Here is a 20,705-nt window from a genome sequence, read left to right as displayed (position 1 = left end):
TAAGGGCTCCGCTTATCATTTTATATATGTTCCATGTCTGTGTTATACGCCATCTGACTGCGCCCTAAGGGCTCCGCTTATCATTTTATATATGTTCCATGTGTGTGTTATACGCCATCTCACTGCGCCCTAAGGGCTCCGCTTATCATTTTATATATGTTCCATGTCTGTGTTATATGCCGTCTGACTGCACTCTAAGGGCTCCGCTTATCATTTTATATATGTTCCATGTCTGTGTTATACGCCGTCTGACTGCGCCCTAAGGGCTCCGCTTATCATTTTATATTTGTTCCATGTCTGTGTTATACGCCATCTGACTGCGCCCTAAGGGCTCCGCTTATCATTTTATATATGTTCCATGTGTGTGTTATACGCCATCTCACTGCACCCTAAGGGCTCCGCTTATCATTTTATATATGTTCCATGTCTGTGTTATACGCCGTCTGACTGCACTCTAAGGGCTCCGCTTATCATTTTATATATGTTCCATGTGTGTGTTATACGCCATCTCACTGCGCCCTAAGGGCTCCGCTTATCATTTTATATATGTTCCATGTCTGTGTTATACGCCGTCTGACTGTTCCCTAAGGGCTCCGCTTATCATTTTATATATGTTCCATGTCTGTGTTATACGCCATCTGACTGCACTCTAAGGGCTCCGCTTATCATTTTATATATGTTCCATGTGTGTGTTATACGCCAACTCACTGCGTCCTAAGGGCTCCGCTTATCATTTTATATATGTTCCATGTCTGTGTTATACGCCGTCTGACTGTTCCCTAAGGGCTTCGCTTATCATTTTATATATGTTCCATGTCTGTGTTATACGCCATCTGACTGCACTCTAAGGGCTCCGCTTATCATTTTATATATGTTCCATGTGTGTGTTATACGCCATCTCACTGCGCCCTAAGGGCTCCGCTTATCATTTTATATATGTTCCATGTCTGTGTTATACGCCATCTGACTGTTCCCTAAGGGCTCCGCTTATCATTTTATATATGTTCCATGTGTGTGCTATACGCCATCTGACTGTTCCCTAAGGGCTCCGCTTATCATTTTATATATGTTCCATGTCTGTGTTATACGCCGTCTGACTGCGCCCTAAGGGCTCCGCTTATCATTTTATATATGTTCCATGTGTGTGTTATACGCCATCTCACTGCACCCTAAGGGCTCCGCTTATCATTTTATATATGTTCCATGTCTGTGTTATACGCCATCTGACTGTTCCCTAAGGGCTCCGCTTATCATTTTATATATGTTCCATGTGTGTGTTATACGCCATCTGACTGTTCCCTAAGGGCTCCGCTTATCACTTTATATATGTTCCATGTCTGTGTTATACGCCGTCTGACTGCGCCCTAAGGGCTCCCCTTATCATTTTATATATGTTCCATGTCTGTGTTATACGCCATCTGACTGCGCCCTAAGGGCTCCGCTTATCATTTTATATATGTTCCATGTGTGTGTTATACGCCATCTCACTGCGCCCTAAGGGCTCCGCTTATCATTTTATATATGTTCCATGTCTGTGTTATACGCCGTCTGACTGCACTCTAAGGGCTCCGCTTATCATTTTATATATGTTCCATGTCTGTGTTATACGCCGTCTGACTGTTCCCTAAGGGCTCCGCTTATCATTTTATATATGTTCCATGTGTGTGTTATACGCCATCTGACTGTTCCCTAAGGGCTCCGCTTATCATTTTATATATGTTCCATGTCTGTGTTATACGCCGTCTGACTGCGCCCTAAGGGCTCCGCTTATCATTTTATATATGTTCCATGTCTGTATTATACGCCATCTCACTGCGCCCTAAGGGCTCCGCTTATCATTTTATATATGTTCCATGTCTGTGTTACACGCCGTCTGACTGTTCCCTAAGGGCTCCGCTTATCATTTTATATATGTTCCATGTGTGTGTTATACGCCATCTGACTGTTCCCTAAATGCTCCGCTTATCATTTTATATATGTTCCATGTCTGTGTTATACGCCGTCTGACTGCGCCCTAAGGGCTCCGCTTATCATTTTATATATGTTCCATGTCTGTGTTATACGCCATCTGACTGCGCCCTAAGGGCTCCGCTTATCATTTTATATATGTTCCATGTGTGTGTTATACGCCATCTCACTGCGCCCTAAGGGCTCCGCTTATCATTTTATATATGTTCCATGTCTGTGTTATATGCCGTCTGACTGCACTCTAAGGGCTCCGCTTATCATTTTATATATGTTCCATGTCTGTGTTATACGCCGTCTGACTGCGCCCTAAGGGCTCCGCTTATCATTTTATATATGTTCCATGTCTGTGTTATACGCCATCTGACTGCGCCCTAAGGGCTCCGCTTATCATTTTATATATGTTCCATGTGTGTGTTATACGCCATCTCACTGCACCCTAAGGGCTCCGCTTATCATTTTATATATGTTCCATGTCTGTGTTATACGCCGTCTGACTGCACTCTAAGGGCTCCGCTTATCATTTTATATATGTTCCATGTGTGTGTTATACGCCATCTCACTGCGCCCTAAGGGCTCCGCTTATCATTTTATATATGTTCCATGTCTGTGTTATACGCCGTCTGACTGTTCCCTAAGGGCTCCGCTTATCATTTTATATATGTTCCATGTCTGTGTTATACGCCATCTGACTGCACTCTAAGGGCTCCGCTTATCATTTTATATATGTTCCATGTGTGTGTTATACGCCATCTCTCTGCGTCCTAAGGGCTCCGCTTATCATTTTATATATGTTCCATGTCTGTGTTATACGCCGTCTGACTGTTCCCTAAGGGCTTCGCTTATCATTTTATATATGTTCCATGTCTGTGTTATACGCCATCTGACTGCACTCTAAGGGCTCCGCTTATCATTTTATATATGTTCCATGTGTGTGTTATACGCCATCTCACTGCGCCCTAAGGGCTCCGCTTATCATTTTATATATGTTCCATGTCTGTGTTATACGCCGTCTGACTGCACTCTAAGGGCTCCGCTTATCATTTTATATATGTTCCATGTGTGTGTTATACGCCATCTCACTGCGCCCTAAGGGCTCCTCTTATCATTTTATTTATGTTCCATGTCTGTGTTATACGCCGTCTGACTGTTCCCTAAGGGTTCCGCTTATCATTTTATATATGTTCCATGTCTGTGTTATACGCCATCTGACTGCGCCCTAAGGGCTCCGCTTATCATTTTATATATGTTCCATGTGTGTGTTATACGCCATCTGACTGCGCCCTAAGGGCTCCGCTTATCATTTTATATATGTTCCATGTCTGTGTTATACGCCATCTGACTGCGCCCTAAGGGCTCCGCTTATCATTTTATATATGTTCCATGTCTGTGTTATACGCCATCTGACTGCGCCCTAAGGGCTCCGCTTATCATTTTATATATGTTCCATGTCTGTGTTATACGCCATCTGACTGTTCCCTAAGGGCTCCGCTTATCATTTTATATATGTTCCATGTCTGTGTTATACGCCATCTGACTGCGCCCTAAGGGCTCCGCTTATCATTTTATATATGTTCCATGTGTGTGTTATATTCCATCTCACTGCGCCCTAAGGGCTCCGCTTATCATTTTATATATGTTCCATGTGTGTGTTATATTCCATCTGACTGCGCCCTAAGGGCTCCGCTTATCATTTTATATATGTTCCATGTATGTGTTATATGCCATCTGACTGCGCCCTAAGGTCTCCGCTTATCATTTTATATATGTTCCATGTCTGTGTTATACGCCATCTGACTGCGCCCTAAGGGCTCCGCTTATCATTTTATATATGTTCCATGTATGTGTTATACGCCATCTGACTGCGCCCTAAGGGCTCCGCTTATCATTTTATATATGTTCCATGTCTGTGTTATACGCCATCTGACTGCGCCCTAAGGGCTCCGCTTATCATTTTATATATGTTCCATGTCTGTGTTATACGCCATCTGACTGCGCCCTAAGGGCTCCGCTTATCATTTTATATATGTTCCATGTCTGTGTTATACGCCGTCTGACTGTTCCCTAAGGGCTCCGCTTATCATTTTATATATGTTCCATGTCTGTGTTATACGCCATCTGACTGCGCCCTAAGGGCTCCGCTTATCATTTTATATATGTTCCATGTGTGTGTTATATTCCATCTCACTGCGCCCTAAGGGCTCCGCTTATCATTTTATATATGTTCCATGTATGTGTTATACGCCATCTGACTGCGCCCTAAGGTCTCCGCTTATCATTTTATATATGTTCCATGTCTGTGTTATACGCCATCTGACTGCGCCCTAAGGGCTCCGCTTATCATTTTATATATGTTCCATGTCTGTGTTATACGCCGTCTGACTGCGCCCTAAGGGCTCCGCTTATCATTTTATATATGTTCCATGTCTGTGTTATACGCCGTCTTACTGCGCCCTAAGGGCTCCGCTTATCATTTTATATATGTTCCATGTCTGTGTTATACGCCGTCTGACTGCGCCCTAAGGGCTCCGCTTATCATTTTATATATGTTCCATGTCTGTGTTATACGCCGTCTGACTGCGCCCTAAGGGCTCCGCTTATCATTTTATATATGTTCCATGTGTGTGTTATACGCCATCTGACTGCACTCTAAGGGCTCCGCTTATCATTTTATATATGTTCCATGTCTGTGTTATACGCCGTCTGACTGCGCCCTAAGGGCTCCGCTTATCATTTTATATATGTTCCATGTCTGTGTTATACGCCGTCTGACTGCGCCCTAAGGGCTCCGCTTATCATTTTATATTTGTTCCATGTCTGTGTTATACGCCGTCTGACTGCGCCCTAAGGGCTCCGCTTATCATTTTATATATGTTCCGTTTTTAAATCGAAGCCTGCAAATCAAGCTTACAGTGTGATCACCATGTGTATTTCTCTAGTCAATTAATCTCACATCTCTTGGTAACATTTATTTTGCCAGGGCGGAGCTGGATCAACATGTCAGGGATTGCATTCAGATATATCTACGAGACTGGTTGATTGTGAACAGAAAGTGAGTAAAGCAGTTGTGAATCCATATGCCGTTCAGTAGTTTCCTTCTGCCTTTTATATTAAAAAGGGATAATAATTGTCAAGAATTTCAGACAAGTATAAACTACTGATTGTTACATATGTTTTATTGTAATATGCAAAAACAGCGCATGCCCAGGGAGTCAGCAGCGACGCAGGACACCAGCCGCGAGATTTGCAAAGAGCCGATGCTAATGGTTGGCTGAGTTTTGCGTCACCGCTTCCTCCCTGCAAATAATGTCACTCATAATATGATCAGTGGTAAGATTAATAATGCCTCTACGACTAGTCACTAATTAGCATTTCGCAACTGCAGTTATAAAATTGATTTTATGGAGATTCAAAAATCTATAAGCCATGAAAAGGGGCTTGTTAGCAAGTACATCAAGGGTTCAGTAATGGTATAAAATAAGGAATAAACCAGTGCCCACCTGTTAAAGCATTTTCCCACAATTTTTATTGTTAGTGATGTGTTGGGGACATGATTTTGTGTCACTTACTAGTATATCCTATATTTTTTGGATTATAAGATGCACTTTTTAGCAAGAAAAATCTTGCTAAAAAGTGTGTGTGTCTTCTAGTCTGAAGGCAGCTTCCTATGATTGAGGAGTATTCTGACACCGCGTCCTTCATGATCACTGCGAGAAGTATGCAGAGGCACAGCTCTCTTTTCTTCAGCGATATATCTGAATGGTGCAGTGCCAGAGAGGGAGCTACGAGGACCTTTACATCACTAGAGCTGCACGAATGCTGCAGGTCCTGACTAGCTGAAGGATATTTCTGGTCATGTGATCACTCACATACCTGCAAGGAACTTCAAAATTGTGTGTGTACATGTGTGTGCATGATGTAGCTGAGCTGAATGTGTTGTTGCTGAGTCATGTGTGTTTTTGACATACAGTATGAGAGGAGACCATATATATATACAGTATAGACCAAAAGTTTGGACACACCTCATTTAAAGATTTTTCTGCATTTTCATGATGTAATGCACACGCCCGGGCTGAGCGGCGTGTGCGTGTGATTCCACTGGACCGTGCCGGAGAGTGAATGCCTGGAGGGGCGTAACTAGGTATTCACCCGATCCGACCAGGGTCGCACGACGGCATACGACGCCAGTGCACCAAGGAGGAACCAAGCAGAGGGACCAGGTGCTACTCCAGGACAGACCCCGGACACGGCTGTTGACCCACACAGGGGAATACAGGAACAGGCTGATTAGGCTGGCTCACAGACTGGTGGGTATAGGCAGGCACGACTGGTATGCAGGCAGGCGGGTATGCAGGCCGGGGGGTACAGGCAAGCACAGATAGAGTGCAGACAGGGAGGCACTAGCAGGTAGGAACACAGGCGGGATAGAACCCAGTCCACACTGGGACTCAGGAACAATACAGGCAGAGGGGTACAGGCAAGCACAGCTAGAGTGCAGACAGGGAGGCACTAGCAGGTAGGGACACTGGCGGGATAGAACCCAGTACACACTGGGACTCAGGAACAATACAGGCAGAGGGGTACAGGCAAGCACAGTGTAACGGGTCTGGGAGGCGGAACCTCTGGGCTACAATACAAGGGGGCGGTCCTTGTAAGGGAGCGGGTGGCGACCAGGCAGGCAGTCACAGGAGGTGACCTGGACAGTCTCTGAGTGAACGGGACAGTCTCTGAGTGAACGGAACAGTCTCTGAGTGAACGGGACAGTCTCTGAGTGAACGGGGCTGGAGGTCACGGCAAGTGACCGGGGCAGTCTCTAGGTATAGGGTTGGTACGACCTGTGGCGGCTGAAGATAGACGAGAGCTCCCAGGTGAGCAGGCGAGAGTCTCTGGATGAACGGGTGGTCACAGCATGTGACGGCGGAGCCTCCAGGAAGACCAGCGGACAGGCGACAGATGAGCGCTCCCAGGTGAGCGGGCAGAAGTCTCTGGACAGGCGGGTGGTCACAGCACGTGACGGCAGAGCCTCCGGGTAGGCAGACAGACAGGTAGCAGATGAGCGCTCCCAGGTGAGCGGGCAGGAGTCACTGGACAGGCAGGTGGTCACAGCACGTGACGGCGGAGCCTCCAGGTAGGCTAGCAGGCAGATAGCAGATGTGCGCTCCCAGGTGAGCGGGCAAGCTGGTCCATAGACAGACTGACAGGAGTTGGTAGGCAGACCGTCGGACCTCAGGCAGGCAGGCAGGTAGCTGATGTGCGCTCCCAGGTGAGCGGGCAAGAGTCTCTGGAATAGCTGGTGGTCACAGCACGTGACAGCGGAGCCTCCGGGCAGGCAAGCAGGCAGGTAGCAGATGTGCGCTCCCAGGTGAGCGGGCAGGCTGGTCCTTAGACAGACTGACAGGAATGGTAAGGCAGACCGTCGGACCTCAGACTAGCAGGCAGGTAACAAGTAATCAGGCAGGAATCTGGCAGGTAACTGGCAGGTATCTGCCATTTTGGAGGAGGTGCCTTATATATAATGAAGTCCTCCGGCCATTGGCCGGGGACTCCTTAGGACGACGCGCGCGGCCCCTTTAAGAGGAGTGGAGCGCGCGCGCGCGTGCCCTAAGCACAGGGGCCGGGAAGGAGCGCGCGCTGAGAGCAGAGCGGGAGGAGGACGCCGGGAAGGAGCGCGCGCTGACAGCAGAGCGGGAGAGGGACGCCGGGCACGGGGCAGAGCGGTGAGGGGAGCAGCGTCCCTGCCTAGCAGAGGGCAGGGACGCCGGCACTACAGTACCCCCCCCCTTTAGGCCCCCCCTTTTTTAGGCCAGACAGAAATTTAGCTAGGATGAGAGGGGCATGGATGTTCTCCCGGGGCTCCCACGTTCTCTCCTCAGGACCAAACCCCTTCCAATCTACCAGAAAAAAGGTCTTTCCTCTTACCCTTTTGGTGGCAAGAATGTTCTCTACCTCAAACTCGTCCTCAGCGGAAACCGGAGCAGGAGGCGTACCTGTAGACTTGGAAAAAGAGTTAAGTACCACAGGTTTGAGGAGAGATACATGGAAGGAGTTAGGGATCCGTAAGTTGGCCGGGAGTTTCAATTTATAGGCCACCGGGTTGATCTGACTGGTGACCTCCAGAGGTCCGATGAACCGAGGCCCTAACTTGTAAGAAGGTATCTTGAGTCGAACATATTTAGATGAGAGCCAGACCTTATCTCCTGGACGAAATTGAGGAGGATCCAGGCGTTTTTTGTCAGCGTGTCTTTTCATCCGTTCGGACGACTGAAGGAGTGCGGATCGGGTACTCTCCCAAATGGAGGAAAATTTGCTAACGAGAGATTCCGCAGCCGGGTTGTCCACAGAGGTGGAGACAGGAAAAGGAATCCGAGGATGCTGACCAAAGACTACAAAAAACGGGGATTTGGAGGAGGATTCGCTCTCGTGATTATTGTAAGAGAACTCGGCCCATGGTAGGAGATCCACCCAGTCAGAATGGTGGGCATTAACGAAGTGCCGGAGGTAACTGGTCAGGTTCTGATTGATCCGCTCCACTTGACCATTGGACTGTGGGTGGTAAGCGGAAGAGAAGTCCAGGGTGACGTCTAGTAGTTTACAAGTGGCTCTCCAGAAGCGTGAGGTGAACTGTACCCCACGATCCGACACGATGTGGAGGGGCAGGCCATGAAGACGGAAGATGTGACGAATAAAGTCTCTAGCTAGCTCAGGTGCAGACGGGAGGCCTGGTAGGGGAACGAAATGAGCCATCTTGGAGAAGCGGTCAGCGACCACCCAAATGACCGTACAACCGGCAGAGAGTGGGAGGTCAGTTATGAAGTCCATTGCAATATGCTGCCAGGGGGCAGCAGGTACTGGGAGCGGAAGGAGGCGACCGGCTGGCAGATGTCTCGGAACCTTGTTGCGGGCGCAGGACACACAGGCAGAAACAAAGTCTATTACATCCTTGTGCAGGGTAGGCCACCAGTAGTGACGGGAAATAAACTGGAGGGTCTTCTTCTGACCAGCGTGGCCAGCCAGTTTAGACGAGTGACCCCAGTGAAGGATCTTCTCCTGATCAGGTACTGATACGAACGTCTTTCCGGGAGGGAGACGATTTAGACTCACGGGAGCCACCTGCATTACTCTGGCGGGATCGATGATGTGTTTCGGATCTTCCTCGAGATCAGATACCAGAAAGGATCGAGACAAGGCGTCCGCCTTGACGTTTTTGTCAGCCGGGCGAAAATGAAGGACAAAATCAAAATGAGCAAAAAACAAGGACCACCGGGCTTGGCGCGGGTTAAGTCTCTGGGCATGCTGGAGGTAAGCCAAGTTCTTGTGGTCAGTGTAAATTATTACCGGGTGAAGAGCCCCCTCAAGCAGGTAACGCCACTCCTCCAATGCCAGTTTGATGGCCAATAACTCTCGATCTCCTATGGAATAATTGCGCTCTGAGGAGGAGAAGAGTTTAGAGAAGAAGCCGCAAGTTACCATCCTCCCGGAAGAAGATTTTTGAGTAAGTACCACTCCAGCTCCAGAGGAGGAGGCGTCCACTTCCAGGAAGAACTGCTTGTTGCCGTCCGGGCGATGCAGCACCGGGGCGGAAGAGAAGGCCTGTTTTAAGGAAAGAAAGGCTTCTTCTGCTTCGGGCGGCCACTGTTTGGGATTAGTACCCTTACGGGTGAGCGCCGAAATTGGGGCAGTCCGGGAAGAGAAGTGTGGTATGAAGAGGCGGTAGTAGTTGGCGAAGCCCAGGAACCGCTGAATGGCTTTCAACCCCTCCGGTCGGGGCCATTTCTCGATGGCAGACAGTTTCTCTGGATCCATTCGTAGGCCGGTCTGAGAAATAATGTAGCCCAAAAACGGAAGCGAGGTCTGCTCAAAGAGGCACTTCTCGTATTTAGCGAAGAGGTGATTCTGCCTGAGCCTGAGCAGGACCTGACGAACGTCCCTCCGGTGAGTCTGGAGATCCGGAGAGAAGACCAAGATGTCGTCCAGGTACACCACTATGCAGGAGTAGAGAAGGTCCCGGAAGATGTCATTGACCAACTCTTGAAAGACGGCAGGAGCGTTACAGAGACCAAAGGGCATTACCAGGTATTCATAGTGGCCGTCCCGGGTGTTGAATGCCGTCTTCCATTCATCCCCCTGACGGATACGAAACAGGTAGTATGCCCCACGGAGGTCTAGTTTGGTGAAGATTCTAGCCCCCCTCAGACGATCAAATAATTCTGGAATGAGCGGAAGGGGGTACTTATTCTTCACCGTGATCTGGTTTAGGCCTCTATAGTCTATACAGGGACGGAGAGAGCCGTCCTTCTTTTTGACGAAAAAGAAGCCTGCTCCCGCCGGGGAGGTAGATTTCCGGATGAATCCCCTGGCCAGATTCTCCTCAATATATTCGGACATCGACCGGGTCTCAGCAGCGGATAAAGGATAAATACGCCCACGGGGAGGAGTAGTACCGGGTAACAGGTCGATGGGACAGTCGTATGGTCTATGAGGGGGTAATGTCTCTGCCTCCTTTTTATTAAAGACATCAGCATAAGACCAATAAGGAATCGGAAGTCCAGGTAGATTAGCTGGGGTAGGAGAGGGACGGACGGGATGGACGGGAACCAGGCAGGTCTTATGACAGTCTTGTCCCCAGCGAAGGACTTCTCCGGTTTGCCAGTCAAGCACGGGTGCATGTTTCTGGAGCCAAGGCAGACCTAGCAAGAGGGCGTGAGAGAGTCCAGGCAGAACATTAAAGGAGATACTATCAGAATGCAGCATTCCCACCTGCAGAGTAATGGATTCGGTGATGAGTTGGATGGGGCGTGGTAAGAGCCCCCCATCCACGGCAGCCACAGACAAGGGTACAGCCAGAGGTTTGGTGGGGATGCGGTATTTCTCTACCAGGGACTGTGAAATAAGATTCCCGGCTGCTCCAGAGTCCAGTTGGGCTAGTTCGAAATAACGGTTCTCCCCGTAGACGATTGAAACTGACAACAGCAGGGATGGAGAGGATTTATTCTTGTCTAGGTGGACCTCTCTGAGCGAACCTAGACACAGGCGTTTCCCGACCTCTCCGGGCAGACACGGATCCGGTGCTCCTTACTGCCACAGTAGAAGCAGGTCCCCTCGGCACGGCGTAAGTCCTGACGGGTCTTGACCATCTTGGTCTGGTCGACCTGCATAGGCTCAGGAGGGTGTACCTGGTTAGAGACAGAAGGAGTGACGGGTTTCTGAAAAGTAGGAGCTAGACGTAGTAACCTCCTCTCACGGGTGACCTCTCTGGCACGCTCCTGGAACCGTAGGTCAATCCGGGTGGCAAGAGTTATTAAGTCATCGAGAGTGGTAGGAATGTCCCGACCGGCAAGTTCATCTTTAATACGGCCGGACAGACCCTCCCAGAAGACGGAAACCAGAGCGTCGTTATCCCAGGCCAGCTCCGAGGCAAGGGTGCGGAACCGTATGGCATATTGGCCCACGGTGAGGCTTTCCTGACGGAGGCGTAGCAATGATGATGCGGATGAGGTCTTCCGTCCGGGTTCGTCGAAGACTTTCCGGAAAGCCGTGACAAAAGCAGGCAAGTTGGACACCAGGGGGTCTCCTCTCTCCCATAGAGGATTTAGCCAGGCCAGAGCCTCCCCGGTGAGATGGGACATGATGAATGCAATTTTGGCTCGGTCGGAGTTAAACTGGTGGGACAATAGTTCAAAGTGCAGGGTGCACTGATTTATGAAGCCCCGAGCCTGGACGGAGTCGCCTCCGAAGCGAGGAGGTGCAGAAAGCCGGGGTCCGGGGTAGGATACCATGGTATTAGTGGGCAGCGGAGCTGCCGGATTGCGAGACATGGCACTGGTGGAGGTTGTCGGTGGAGCAGTCAGAGTATCCAGGCGAGTATTGACATTCCGCAGGTGACCCAGGATGGACTCCTGTTGGGACCTTTGACGGGACAGTTCATGACACAGGTCCGAGAGCGAGGGAGCTTGGGTGCCACCGGGTTCCATGGCCCGAGCAAACTGTAACGGGTCTGGGAGGCGGAACCTCTGGGCTACAATACAAGGGGGCGGTCCTTGTAAGGGAGCGGGTGGCGACCAGGCAGGCAGTCACAGGAGGTGACCTGGACAGTCTCTGAGTGAACGGGACAGTCTCTGAGTGAACGGGACAGTCTCTGAGTGAACGGAACAGTCTCTGAGTGAACGGGACAGTCTCTGAGTGAACGGGGCTGGAGGTCACGGCAAGTGACCGGGGCAGTCTCTAGGTATAGGGTTGGTACGACCTGTGGCGGCTGAAGATAGACGAGAGCTCCCAGGTGAGCAGGCGAGAGTCTCTGGATGAACGGGTGGTCACAGCATGTGACGGCGGAGCCTCCAGGAAGACCAGCGGACAGGCGACAGATGAGCGCTCCCAGGTGAGCGGGCAGAAGTCTCTGGACAGGCGGGTGGTCACAGCACGTGACGGCAGAGCCTCCGGGTAGGCAGACAGACAGGTAGCAGATGAGCGCTCCCAGGTGAGCGGGCAGGAGTCACTGGACAGGCAGGTGGTCACAGCACGTGACGGCGGAGCCTCCAGGTAGGCTAGCAGGCAGATAGCAGATGTGCGCTCCCAGGTGAGCGGGCAAGCTGGTCCATAGACAGACTGACAGGAGTTGGTAGGCAGACCGTCGGACCTCAGGCAGGCAGGCAGGTAGCTGATGTGCGCTCCCAGGTGAGCGGACAAGAGTCTCTGGAATAGCTGGTGGTCACAGCACGTGACAGCGGAGCCTCCGGGCAGGCAAGCAGGCAGGTAGCAGATGTGCGCTCCCAGGTGAGCGGGCAGGCTGGTCCTTAGACAGACTGACAGGAATGGTAAGGCAGACCGTCGGACCTCAGACTAGCAGGCAGGTAACAAGTAATCAGGCAGGAATCTGGCAGGTAACTGGCAGGTATCTGGCAACGGGACCTGAGGGCTGAAGCACAGGTGAGACACTGGTGCAAACAACATTGCTCGGGCACCTCCATTTTGGAGGAGGTGCCTTATATATGATGAAGTCCTCCGGCCATTGGCCGGGGACTCCTTAGGACGACGCGCGCGACCCCTTTAAGAGGAGGGGAGCGCGCGCGCGCGCGCCCTAAGCACAGGGGCCGGGAAGGAGCGGGAGAGGGACGCCGGGCACGGGGCAGAGCGGTGAGGGGAGCAGCGTCCCTGCCTAGCAGAGGGCAGGGACGCCGGCACTACACACAGCTAGAGTGCAGACAGGGAGGCACTAGCAGGTAGGGACACTGGCGGGATAGGACCCAGTACACACTGGGACTCAGGAACAGAACCACAGATGTGGCGGACAAACACAGCAGAGTGAGGCCGCCCAGAGAGGTGAGCAAGAACAGGGCAGGACAAGGCCGCCTGGAGCGGTGAGCAAGAGTAGAGCAGGATAAGGCCGCCTGGAGCGGTGAGCAAAGGGTCAGAGCTGAGCGAGACTGCCGGAGCAGTGAGCAAGAGTGGAGCAAGACTGCCGGAGCAGTGAGCAAGAGGATAAGAGCGGAGCGAGACTGCCGGAGCAGTGAGCAAAGGAGTCAGAGCAGGCTAGAACCGCCAGAGCGGTGAGCAAAGGAGTCAGAGCAGGCTAGAACCGCCAGAGCGGTGAGCAAAGGAGTCAGAGCAGGCTAGAACCGCCAGAGCGGTGAGCAAAGGAGTCAGAGCAGGCTAGAACCGCCAGAGCGGTGAGCAAAGGAGTCAGAGCAGGCTAGAACCGCCAGAGCGGTGAGCAAAGGAGTCAGAGCAGGCTAGAACCGCCAGAGCGGTGAGCAAAGGAGTCAGAGCAGGCTAGAACCGCCAGAGCGGTGAGCAAAGGAGTCAGAGCAGGCTAGAACCGCCAGAGCGGTGAGCAAAGGAGTCAGAGCAGGCTAGAACCGCCAGAGCGGTGAGCAAAGGAGTCAGAGCAGGCTAGAACCGCCAGAGCAGTGAGCAAAGGAGTCAGAGCAGGCTAGAACCGCCAGAGCGGTGAGCAAAGGAGTCAGAGCAGGCTAGAACCGCCAGAGCGGTGAGCAAAGGAGTCAGAGCAGGCTAGAACCGCCAGAGCGGTGAGCAAAAGAGTCAGAGCAGGCTAGAACCGCCAGAGCGGTGAGCAAAGGAGTCAGAGCAGGCTAGAACCGCCAGAGCGGTGAGCAAAGGAGTCAGAGCAGGCTAGAACCGCCAGAGCGGTGAGCAAAGGAGTCAGAGCAGGCTAGAACCGCCAGAGCGGTGAGCAAAGGAGTCAGAGCAGGCTAGAACCGCCAGAGCGGTGAGCAAAGGAGTCAGAGCAGGCTAGAACCGCCAGAGCGGTGAGCAAAGGAGTCAGAGCAGGCTAGAACCGCCAGAGCGGTGAGCAAAGGAGTCAGAGCAGGCTAGAACCGCCAGAGCGGTGAGCAAAGGAGTCAGAGCAGGCTAGAACCGCCAGAGCGGTGAGCAAAGGAGTCAGAGCAGGCTAGAACCGCCAGAGTGGTGAGCAAAGGAGTCAGAGCAGGCTAGAACCGCCAGAGCGGTGAGCAAAGGAGTCAGAGCAGGCTAGAACCGCCAGAGCGGTGAGCAAAGGAGTCAGAGCAGGCTAGAACCGCCAGAGCGGTGAGCAAAGGAGTCAGAGCAGGCTAGAACCGCCAGAGCGGTGAGCAAAGGAGTCAGAGCAGGCTAGAACCGCCAGAGCGGTGAACAAAGGAGTCAGAGCAGGCTAGAACCGCCAGAGCGGTGAGCAAAGGAGTCAGAGCAGGCTAGAACCGCCAGAGCGGTGAGCAAAGGAGTCAGAGCAGGCAAGGCTGAGCAGGGGGGACAGGGCTCTGTTCACACGGAACAGACAGGAAGGGAAAGGCAGAGCCAGATACCCACAGGGTACTTGCAGTGAAGTAGCAAGTGGACCACAAACGGGAGTACAGAGACAACAAGCAGGAGTTAGGTACGAGTTCAGACTCTGCAGAAAAAGGAAGGGAACGGACATAGAGGCAAAACAGGTAAAGGATAGGAGAGAGTTCAGACTGGAACTGAGTGTACGGAGGAGACCGACACTGCAGCGGAATACAGGAGCAGGTCTGGGAATACGGCCCCCAGAGAGGCAGGACGAACAGGCAAGGAGCGTGTTCAGACAGGACAGACAAGATACAGGAGCGGGTCTAGGTAATCGGCCCCTAGAAGGCGGGAGGAACAGGCTAGGTGCGTGTTCAGACAGGACAGACAAGATACAGGAGCGGGTCTAGGTAATCGGCCCCTAGAAGGCGGGAGGAACAGGCTAGGAGCGTGTTCAGACAGGACAGACAAGATACAGGAGCGGGTCTAGGTAATCGGCCCCTAGAAGGCAGGAGGAACAGGCTAGGAGAATAGGCTAGGAAATACAGCCTCCAGGATAGGCAGACAAGAGAACACAGAACGGGACCTGGCACCTTCAGAGTGCAAGCACACACTGAATGAAACACTATGCTCAGGCAGGGATTGATTGGAGCAGCTGAGCTATATACCAGGTGACAGACAGCAATAGGCTGAGGACGCACAAGGGGTGTGACCCACAGCAGGTACAAAAAGCAGGAAGTGATCGGGCGCCGCCCTTAAGCAGCAGATACAGACACAGACAGCATAGAAGGAAGCCAGAGAGACATTCTGGACAGGAGATCAAGTGCGCGCTCTTGCACAGTGGGAGATGGACCACTATGCAAGGACGCCGCCAGGTATGTTACACATGACTATGAAAATTGCACATTCACACTGAAGGCATCAAAACTATGAATTAACACATGTGGAATTATATACGTAACAAAAAAGTGTGAAACAACTGAAAATATGTCTTATATTCTAGGTTCTTCAAAGTAGCCACCTTTTGCTTTGATGACTGCTTTGCACACTCTTGGCATTCTCTTGATGAGCTTCAAGAGGTAGTCACCGGAAATGGTTTTCACTTCACAGGTGTGCCCTGTCAGGTTTAATAAGTGGGATTTCTTGCTTTATAAATTGGGTTGGGACCATCAGTTGTGTTGTGCAGAAGTCTGGTGGATATACAGCTGATAGTCCTACTGAATAGACTGTTAGAATTTGTATTATGGCAAGAAAAAAGCAGCTAAGTAAAGAAAAATGAGTGGCCATCATTACTTTAAGAAATGAAGGTCAGTCAGTCCGAAAAATTGGGCAAATTTTGAAAGTGTCCCCAAGTGCAGTTGCAAAAACCATCAAGCGCTACAAAGAAACTGGCTCACATGAGGACCGCCCCAGGAAAGGAAGACCAAGAGTCACCTCTGCTTCTGAGGATAAGTTTATCCGAGTCACCAGCCTCAGAAATCGCAGGTTAACAGCAGCTCAGATTAGAGACCAGGTCAATGCCACACAGAGTTCTAGCAGCAAACACATCTCTACAACAACTGTTAAGAGGAGACTTTGTGCAGCAGGCCTTCATGGTAAAATAGCTGCTAGGAGACCACTGCTAAGGACAGGCAACAAGCAGAAGAGACTTGTTTGGGCTAAAGAACACAAGGAATGGACATTAGACCAGTGGAAATCTGTGCTTTGGTCTGATGAGTCCAAATTTGAGATCTTTGGTTCCAACCACTGTGTCTTTGTGCGACGCAGAAAAGGTGAACGGATGGACTCTACATGCCTGGTTCCCACCACGAAGCATGGAGAAGGAGACGTGATGGTGTGGGGGTGCTTTGCTAGTGACACTGTTGGGGATTTATTCAAAATTGAAGGCATACTGAACCAGCATGGCTACCACAGCATCTTGCAGCGGCATGCTATTCCATCCGGTTTGTGTTTAGTTGGACCATCATTTATTTTTCAACAGGACAATGACCCCAAACACACCTCCAGGCTGTGTAAGGGCTATTTGACCAAGAAGGAGAGTGATGGGGTGCTACGCCAGATGACCTGGCCTCCACAGTCACCAGACCTGAACCCAATCGAGATGGTTTGGGGTGAGCTGGACCGCAGAGTGAAGGCTAAAGAGCCAACAAGTGCTAAGCATCTCTGGGAACTCCTTCAAGATTGTTGGAAGACCATTTCCGGTGACTACCTCTTGAAGCTCATCAAGAGAATGCCAAGAGTGTGCAAAGCAGTCATCAAAGCAAAAGGTGGCTACTTTGAAGAACCTAGAATATAAGACATATTTTCAGTTGTTTCACACTTTTTTGTTAAGTATATAATTCCACATGTGTTAATTCATAGTTTTGATGCCTTCAGTGTGAAAGTACAATTTTCATAGTCGTGAAAATGCAGAAAAATCTTTAAATGAGAAGGTGTGTCCAAACTTTTGGTCTGTACTGTATATATATATATATATATATATATATATATAATATATATTGCAGAAATGATGCATTGGGAATATATTGCACGGCAGAGGCTGACCACTATGACTGTGCTTGGGAATGTCCCCAGACTCCCTCATTTTGGTCTAGAATGAACACTTTTACCCATGCACCTACTGTATATCCTATAGTGTGTAACTTACTCTAGCTTGGGCCCTCATTGGATCTTTACAAGCTACAGAAATAAATATTCCACAAGCTCATAAGAGACTTCTTTACTGTATATTGTATATTGCCTTTAATGTATATTGCCATAAGACAATTCTACCTGCATGGCTAGCACCCAACAAACGTATGCTTTATCTGATTTTAGAGAAATTAAGTTCTTACTCAGAATGAACTAGATACACCCAAGTAAAAAAGTTCTTTTAAACATGAGAGGCAATCCTACAACTATTACCAATACACATCAAATCCGAGATTCCTTAAAAAAATCTAACATGGTTTCTTGAGCAGGATCTAAACGGAGCTGATTTTCATTTTCCCTTCCTTTTCTTACCTCGCTAGTTGGGATGACCAACTGTGTTTGAAAAATGATGTTGAAATATGTTCTATAACTTGAAAAAATAAAAAGATTAAGTGGCCAAGCTCTGTAAATCATTTGTCAATCTAGCTTCATCGCCATTTTTGTCCACTTGCCTACCCTGATAACATCTCATGTACCCATGAGACCTCTGCAGCCTATCACTGGTCGCAGCTTATTGCCATCCCTGCAGCCTTTAGGCTATGTGCACACGATGCGGATTTGGTGCTTTTTTTGTGCTTTTTTTTTCCGTGCGGAAATGCAGCAGAAACGCATTGCACATCTTATCCCATGACTTCCTATGACATTTTGCAAGTTCTGTGCACATGGTTAGGATTTCTTCTTCGCGGATTTTAGGTGCGGAAAAAAAGCGCAGCATGACCATTTCTTGTGCGTTTCCGCATGCGGATTTGCCTATACAATGCATTGGAAAAACGCATGGCAAATCCGCAAGTAAAAACGCATCAAAAATGCGTGTAAAATCCACATGCATTTTTTCTGCCAAGGAGATGCAGAAACGCTCAGGAAAATGTCTGCTTCATTTCTGCATCGTGGGCACATAGCCTTACACAAAGATGAACGCTGCGAACTCTAGATTGATATTGACCCGGCTATTTGTCAGAGTTGAAACATTACTGCTCATTTATTTACTTGTGATGACGAACTAAAAGAAACCGATCACTACTCGAGTGCCTGGATCGGCTGATTATATGACAGGTGAGTATAGGATTTTTTATTTATTTATTTATTTTTTATACCATTACTTCTTTCTGACAAAATTATATAGGATCTTACAAAACGTGTTTATAAATTTTTTTTCTATACTTTTAGGACACAAGAAAACTCAGGTACAAGCAACTTTAGCAGAAGTGGCTCTAGAAAAGATTTCCAAAAAACTCTTCAAAAACAGATATTTGAGTCTGATGAGTCCGAGTCTAGACAAAATGATCAGGTAACTTTTTTTTTTGTGCAGTATTTTGTAGGTCCAGATAAAAATTGCTCTCCTGCCCACAAAGCAAATATTTAGCATTTCTAGTCGCCAGTCAGTGTGTACCCCTTGTCATATTCAAAGGGTTTTCCCACAAACAAAAGTTCATTTTAATAATTGACTGTGTCTGACCATCCCTGACGGTTCAGTTTTTTTTTTCTTTTTACAAATCTGCCTTTTTAGTGCTAATTTCTGTGATGTTTTTCATAGGGGCATTGCTCAAAGGATAATTGTGCAGAGCATCCTATAGACACGGCCCTGAGAGTAAAAGGCCCTTATGGCAGAATTTTAAAGAAAAAAATCAGAATACTCAGGAGCAGCAATAGTATAGTAAAAGCAATAACTGGACACTTTTGGCTTGATGACCGGTCCTCTTTAAGCTGCTGATATATTCTTCTGGGTGGTCTCTTGCGCTCTCCATTGAGGTAATGGCATATGGCTCGTTTATAGGGGGCTGGAGAGTAATCTGTAGTCCAGTGTTTGGAGAACAGTTATCTCATATATATGGCTTTGCAATAAACTTCATTAGAGCACTTTGTTACACCCGATAATGATCACCATCCATACTACACATCTGTAGTAATGGCTTAGTGGGTAAGAGCTGTCCTTCAAGCTCTATGTTTCCTGCAGTGTAATTCCTCCTGCAGTATGTTTCCTCCTGTGTAATTCGGAGGTCTAGGAGAAAGAGCAAGTGTTTTCCGCCTACAGCAGGGTTGTGCGTTTCGGGTAATTACTGCACCGTCTTCTGGTAGAGTATATTGAAGAGCAGCTTCTATTAGGACATGCCAGCACACAATAATGCCCCGATTGTTCTGTGTGTGTTTTGTAGACTGACGGAGGTCTTGTAATGAGGTTGTCTGGTGAGTCTGAAAAATCTACCAATACTTCCTGTGAATTTGACTTGCGTGGCTTAAATCCAGAAAGTCGTCTAAAGAACCTCCTCCAACTTACCAATGTGGATGACCTAGAGAAGCAAACTGAGGAAGCTCGTAAAGCCAACAGACATGCTGAGATTTTTGCCCTTAGTCCACCAATGGATGAGGTATATATGTTTTCAATTTACTTCCTCACACTATCCTATATATTTCACATGTTATCTTTTAGCATTTTGTTCCTGTTTTTTACCTTTTTTTTCCATACATCATTATCTGTTTATTTTTTCTAGCCCCTGCCAGGCTTCTCTTTGGCTATATGCCCACGATCTGGACGTAGCAGCGCTTTGGACACAGCATATTTTTGCTGCGTCCAAAACGCTGAGTTCTATTGAACGCAGGTAAATTCGCATGTGTTCACTGAACCATGCAGATTTACCCCATTCAATACATTCTAGTGGTCAAATTTCCGTTGCGGAGACTGGCGACTCTGCAAGAGAATTTGACATGCTAATGTCCTGTAAGACGCACCGCATGTCAGCGTCCACAGATGATCCGCAGCCTCAGATGTATGCATAGTGGACATGGCATTTCTAGAAAGACCATCCACTATGCTGTAACATCTGGACGCTGCAGGTTTGATGCTGCATAAACACACAGCATCAAACCTGCAGCAGCTCCTGATCGTGTGCACATACCCTTAAACTCTGTCCTCATTGAAAACACATGTACAGTCTACTGAGCTGAGCGTGCATGCATGTGTATTGGGGAGTTGAGATTGATACTTCTCGGACAACAGTTTTCTAAGGTGTATGGGCACCATAACTATGTAAGGTCCCTGCATTAGTGAAGAGTGTTTTCTTTAATCAAAGCCTTTTTTTATGTTAAAAAAAAAATTAAGTATAATCATTATCCAGTACATTTTGGCCCTAATTCACACTACACATATTTCAGGAGGATACTGTGGAAATACGCCCTATACCAGAATGTCCAAAGGAACATATGGGATACAAGATAATGGTCAAGCTGCATACTCTAAAGTACAGTATAAAACATATACTTTGAGTTAATTTTTATTTATAAATATCTGTTTTGGA

At 48.9% G+C, this 20,705-nt stretch overlaps 1 protein-coding gene across 2 annotated transcripts in view; it reads left to right on the top strand.

Annotated features, from left to right (window-relative positions):
• DOCK8 (dedicator of cytokinesis 8) overlaps nucleotides 1-20,705 on the top strand; it is a 271,022-nt gene that overhangs the window by 99,508 nt on the left and 150,809 nt on the right. For both annotated transcript variants that reach the window (XM_073669505.1, XM_073669522.1), the window contains 4 exons: nucleotides 4,946-5,017; nucleotides 18,580-18,700; nucleotides 19,566-19,778; nucleotides 20,563-20,648. In XM_073669505.1, coding sequence (XP_073525606.1) covers nucleotides 4,946-5,017; nucleotides 18,580-18,700; nucleotides 19,566-19,778; nucleotides 20,563-20,648 — 492 coding nt within the window. The remainder of the gene's footprint in view (nucleotides 1-4,945; nucleotides 5,018-18,579; nucleotides 18,701-19,565; nucleotides 19,779-20,562; nucleotides 20,649-20,705) is intronic.

This window comes from Phyllobates terribilis, unplaced genomic scaffold, assembly GCF_046119375.1.
Source record: "Phyllobates terribilis strain yellow unplaced genomic scaffold, ASM4611937v1 Scaffold_1__5_contigs__length_1240528914, whole genome shotgun sequence".
Classification (NCBI taxonomy): Eukaryota; Metazoa; Chordata; class Amphibia; order Anura; family Dendrobatidae; genus Phyllobates; species Phyllobates terribilis.
The sequence above is the reverse complement of the archived record's forward strand: the minus strand, read 5'-3'. Positions and strand labels throughout refer to the sequence as shown.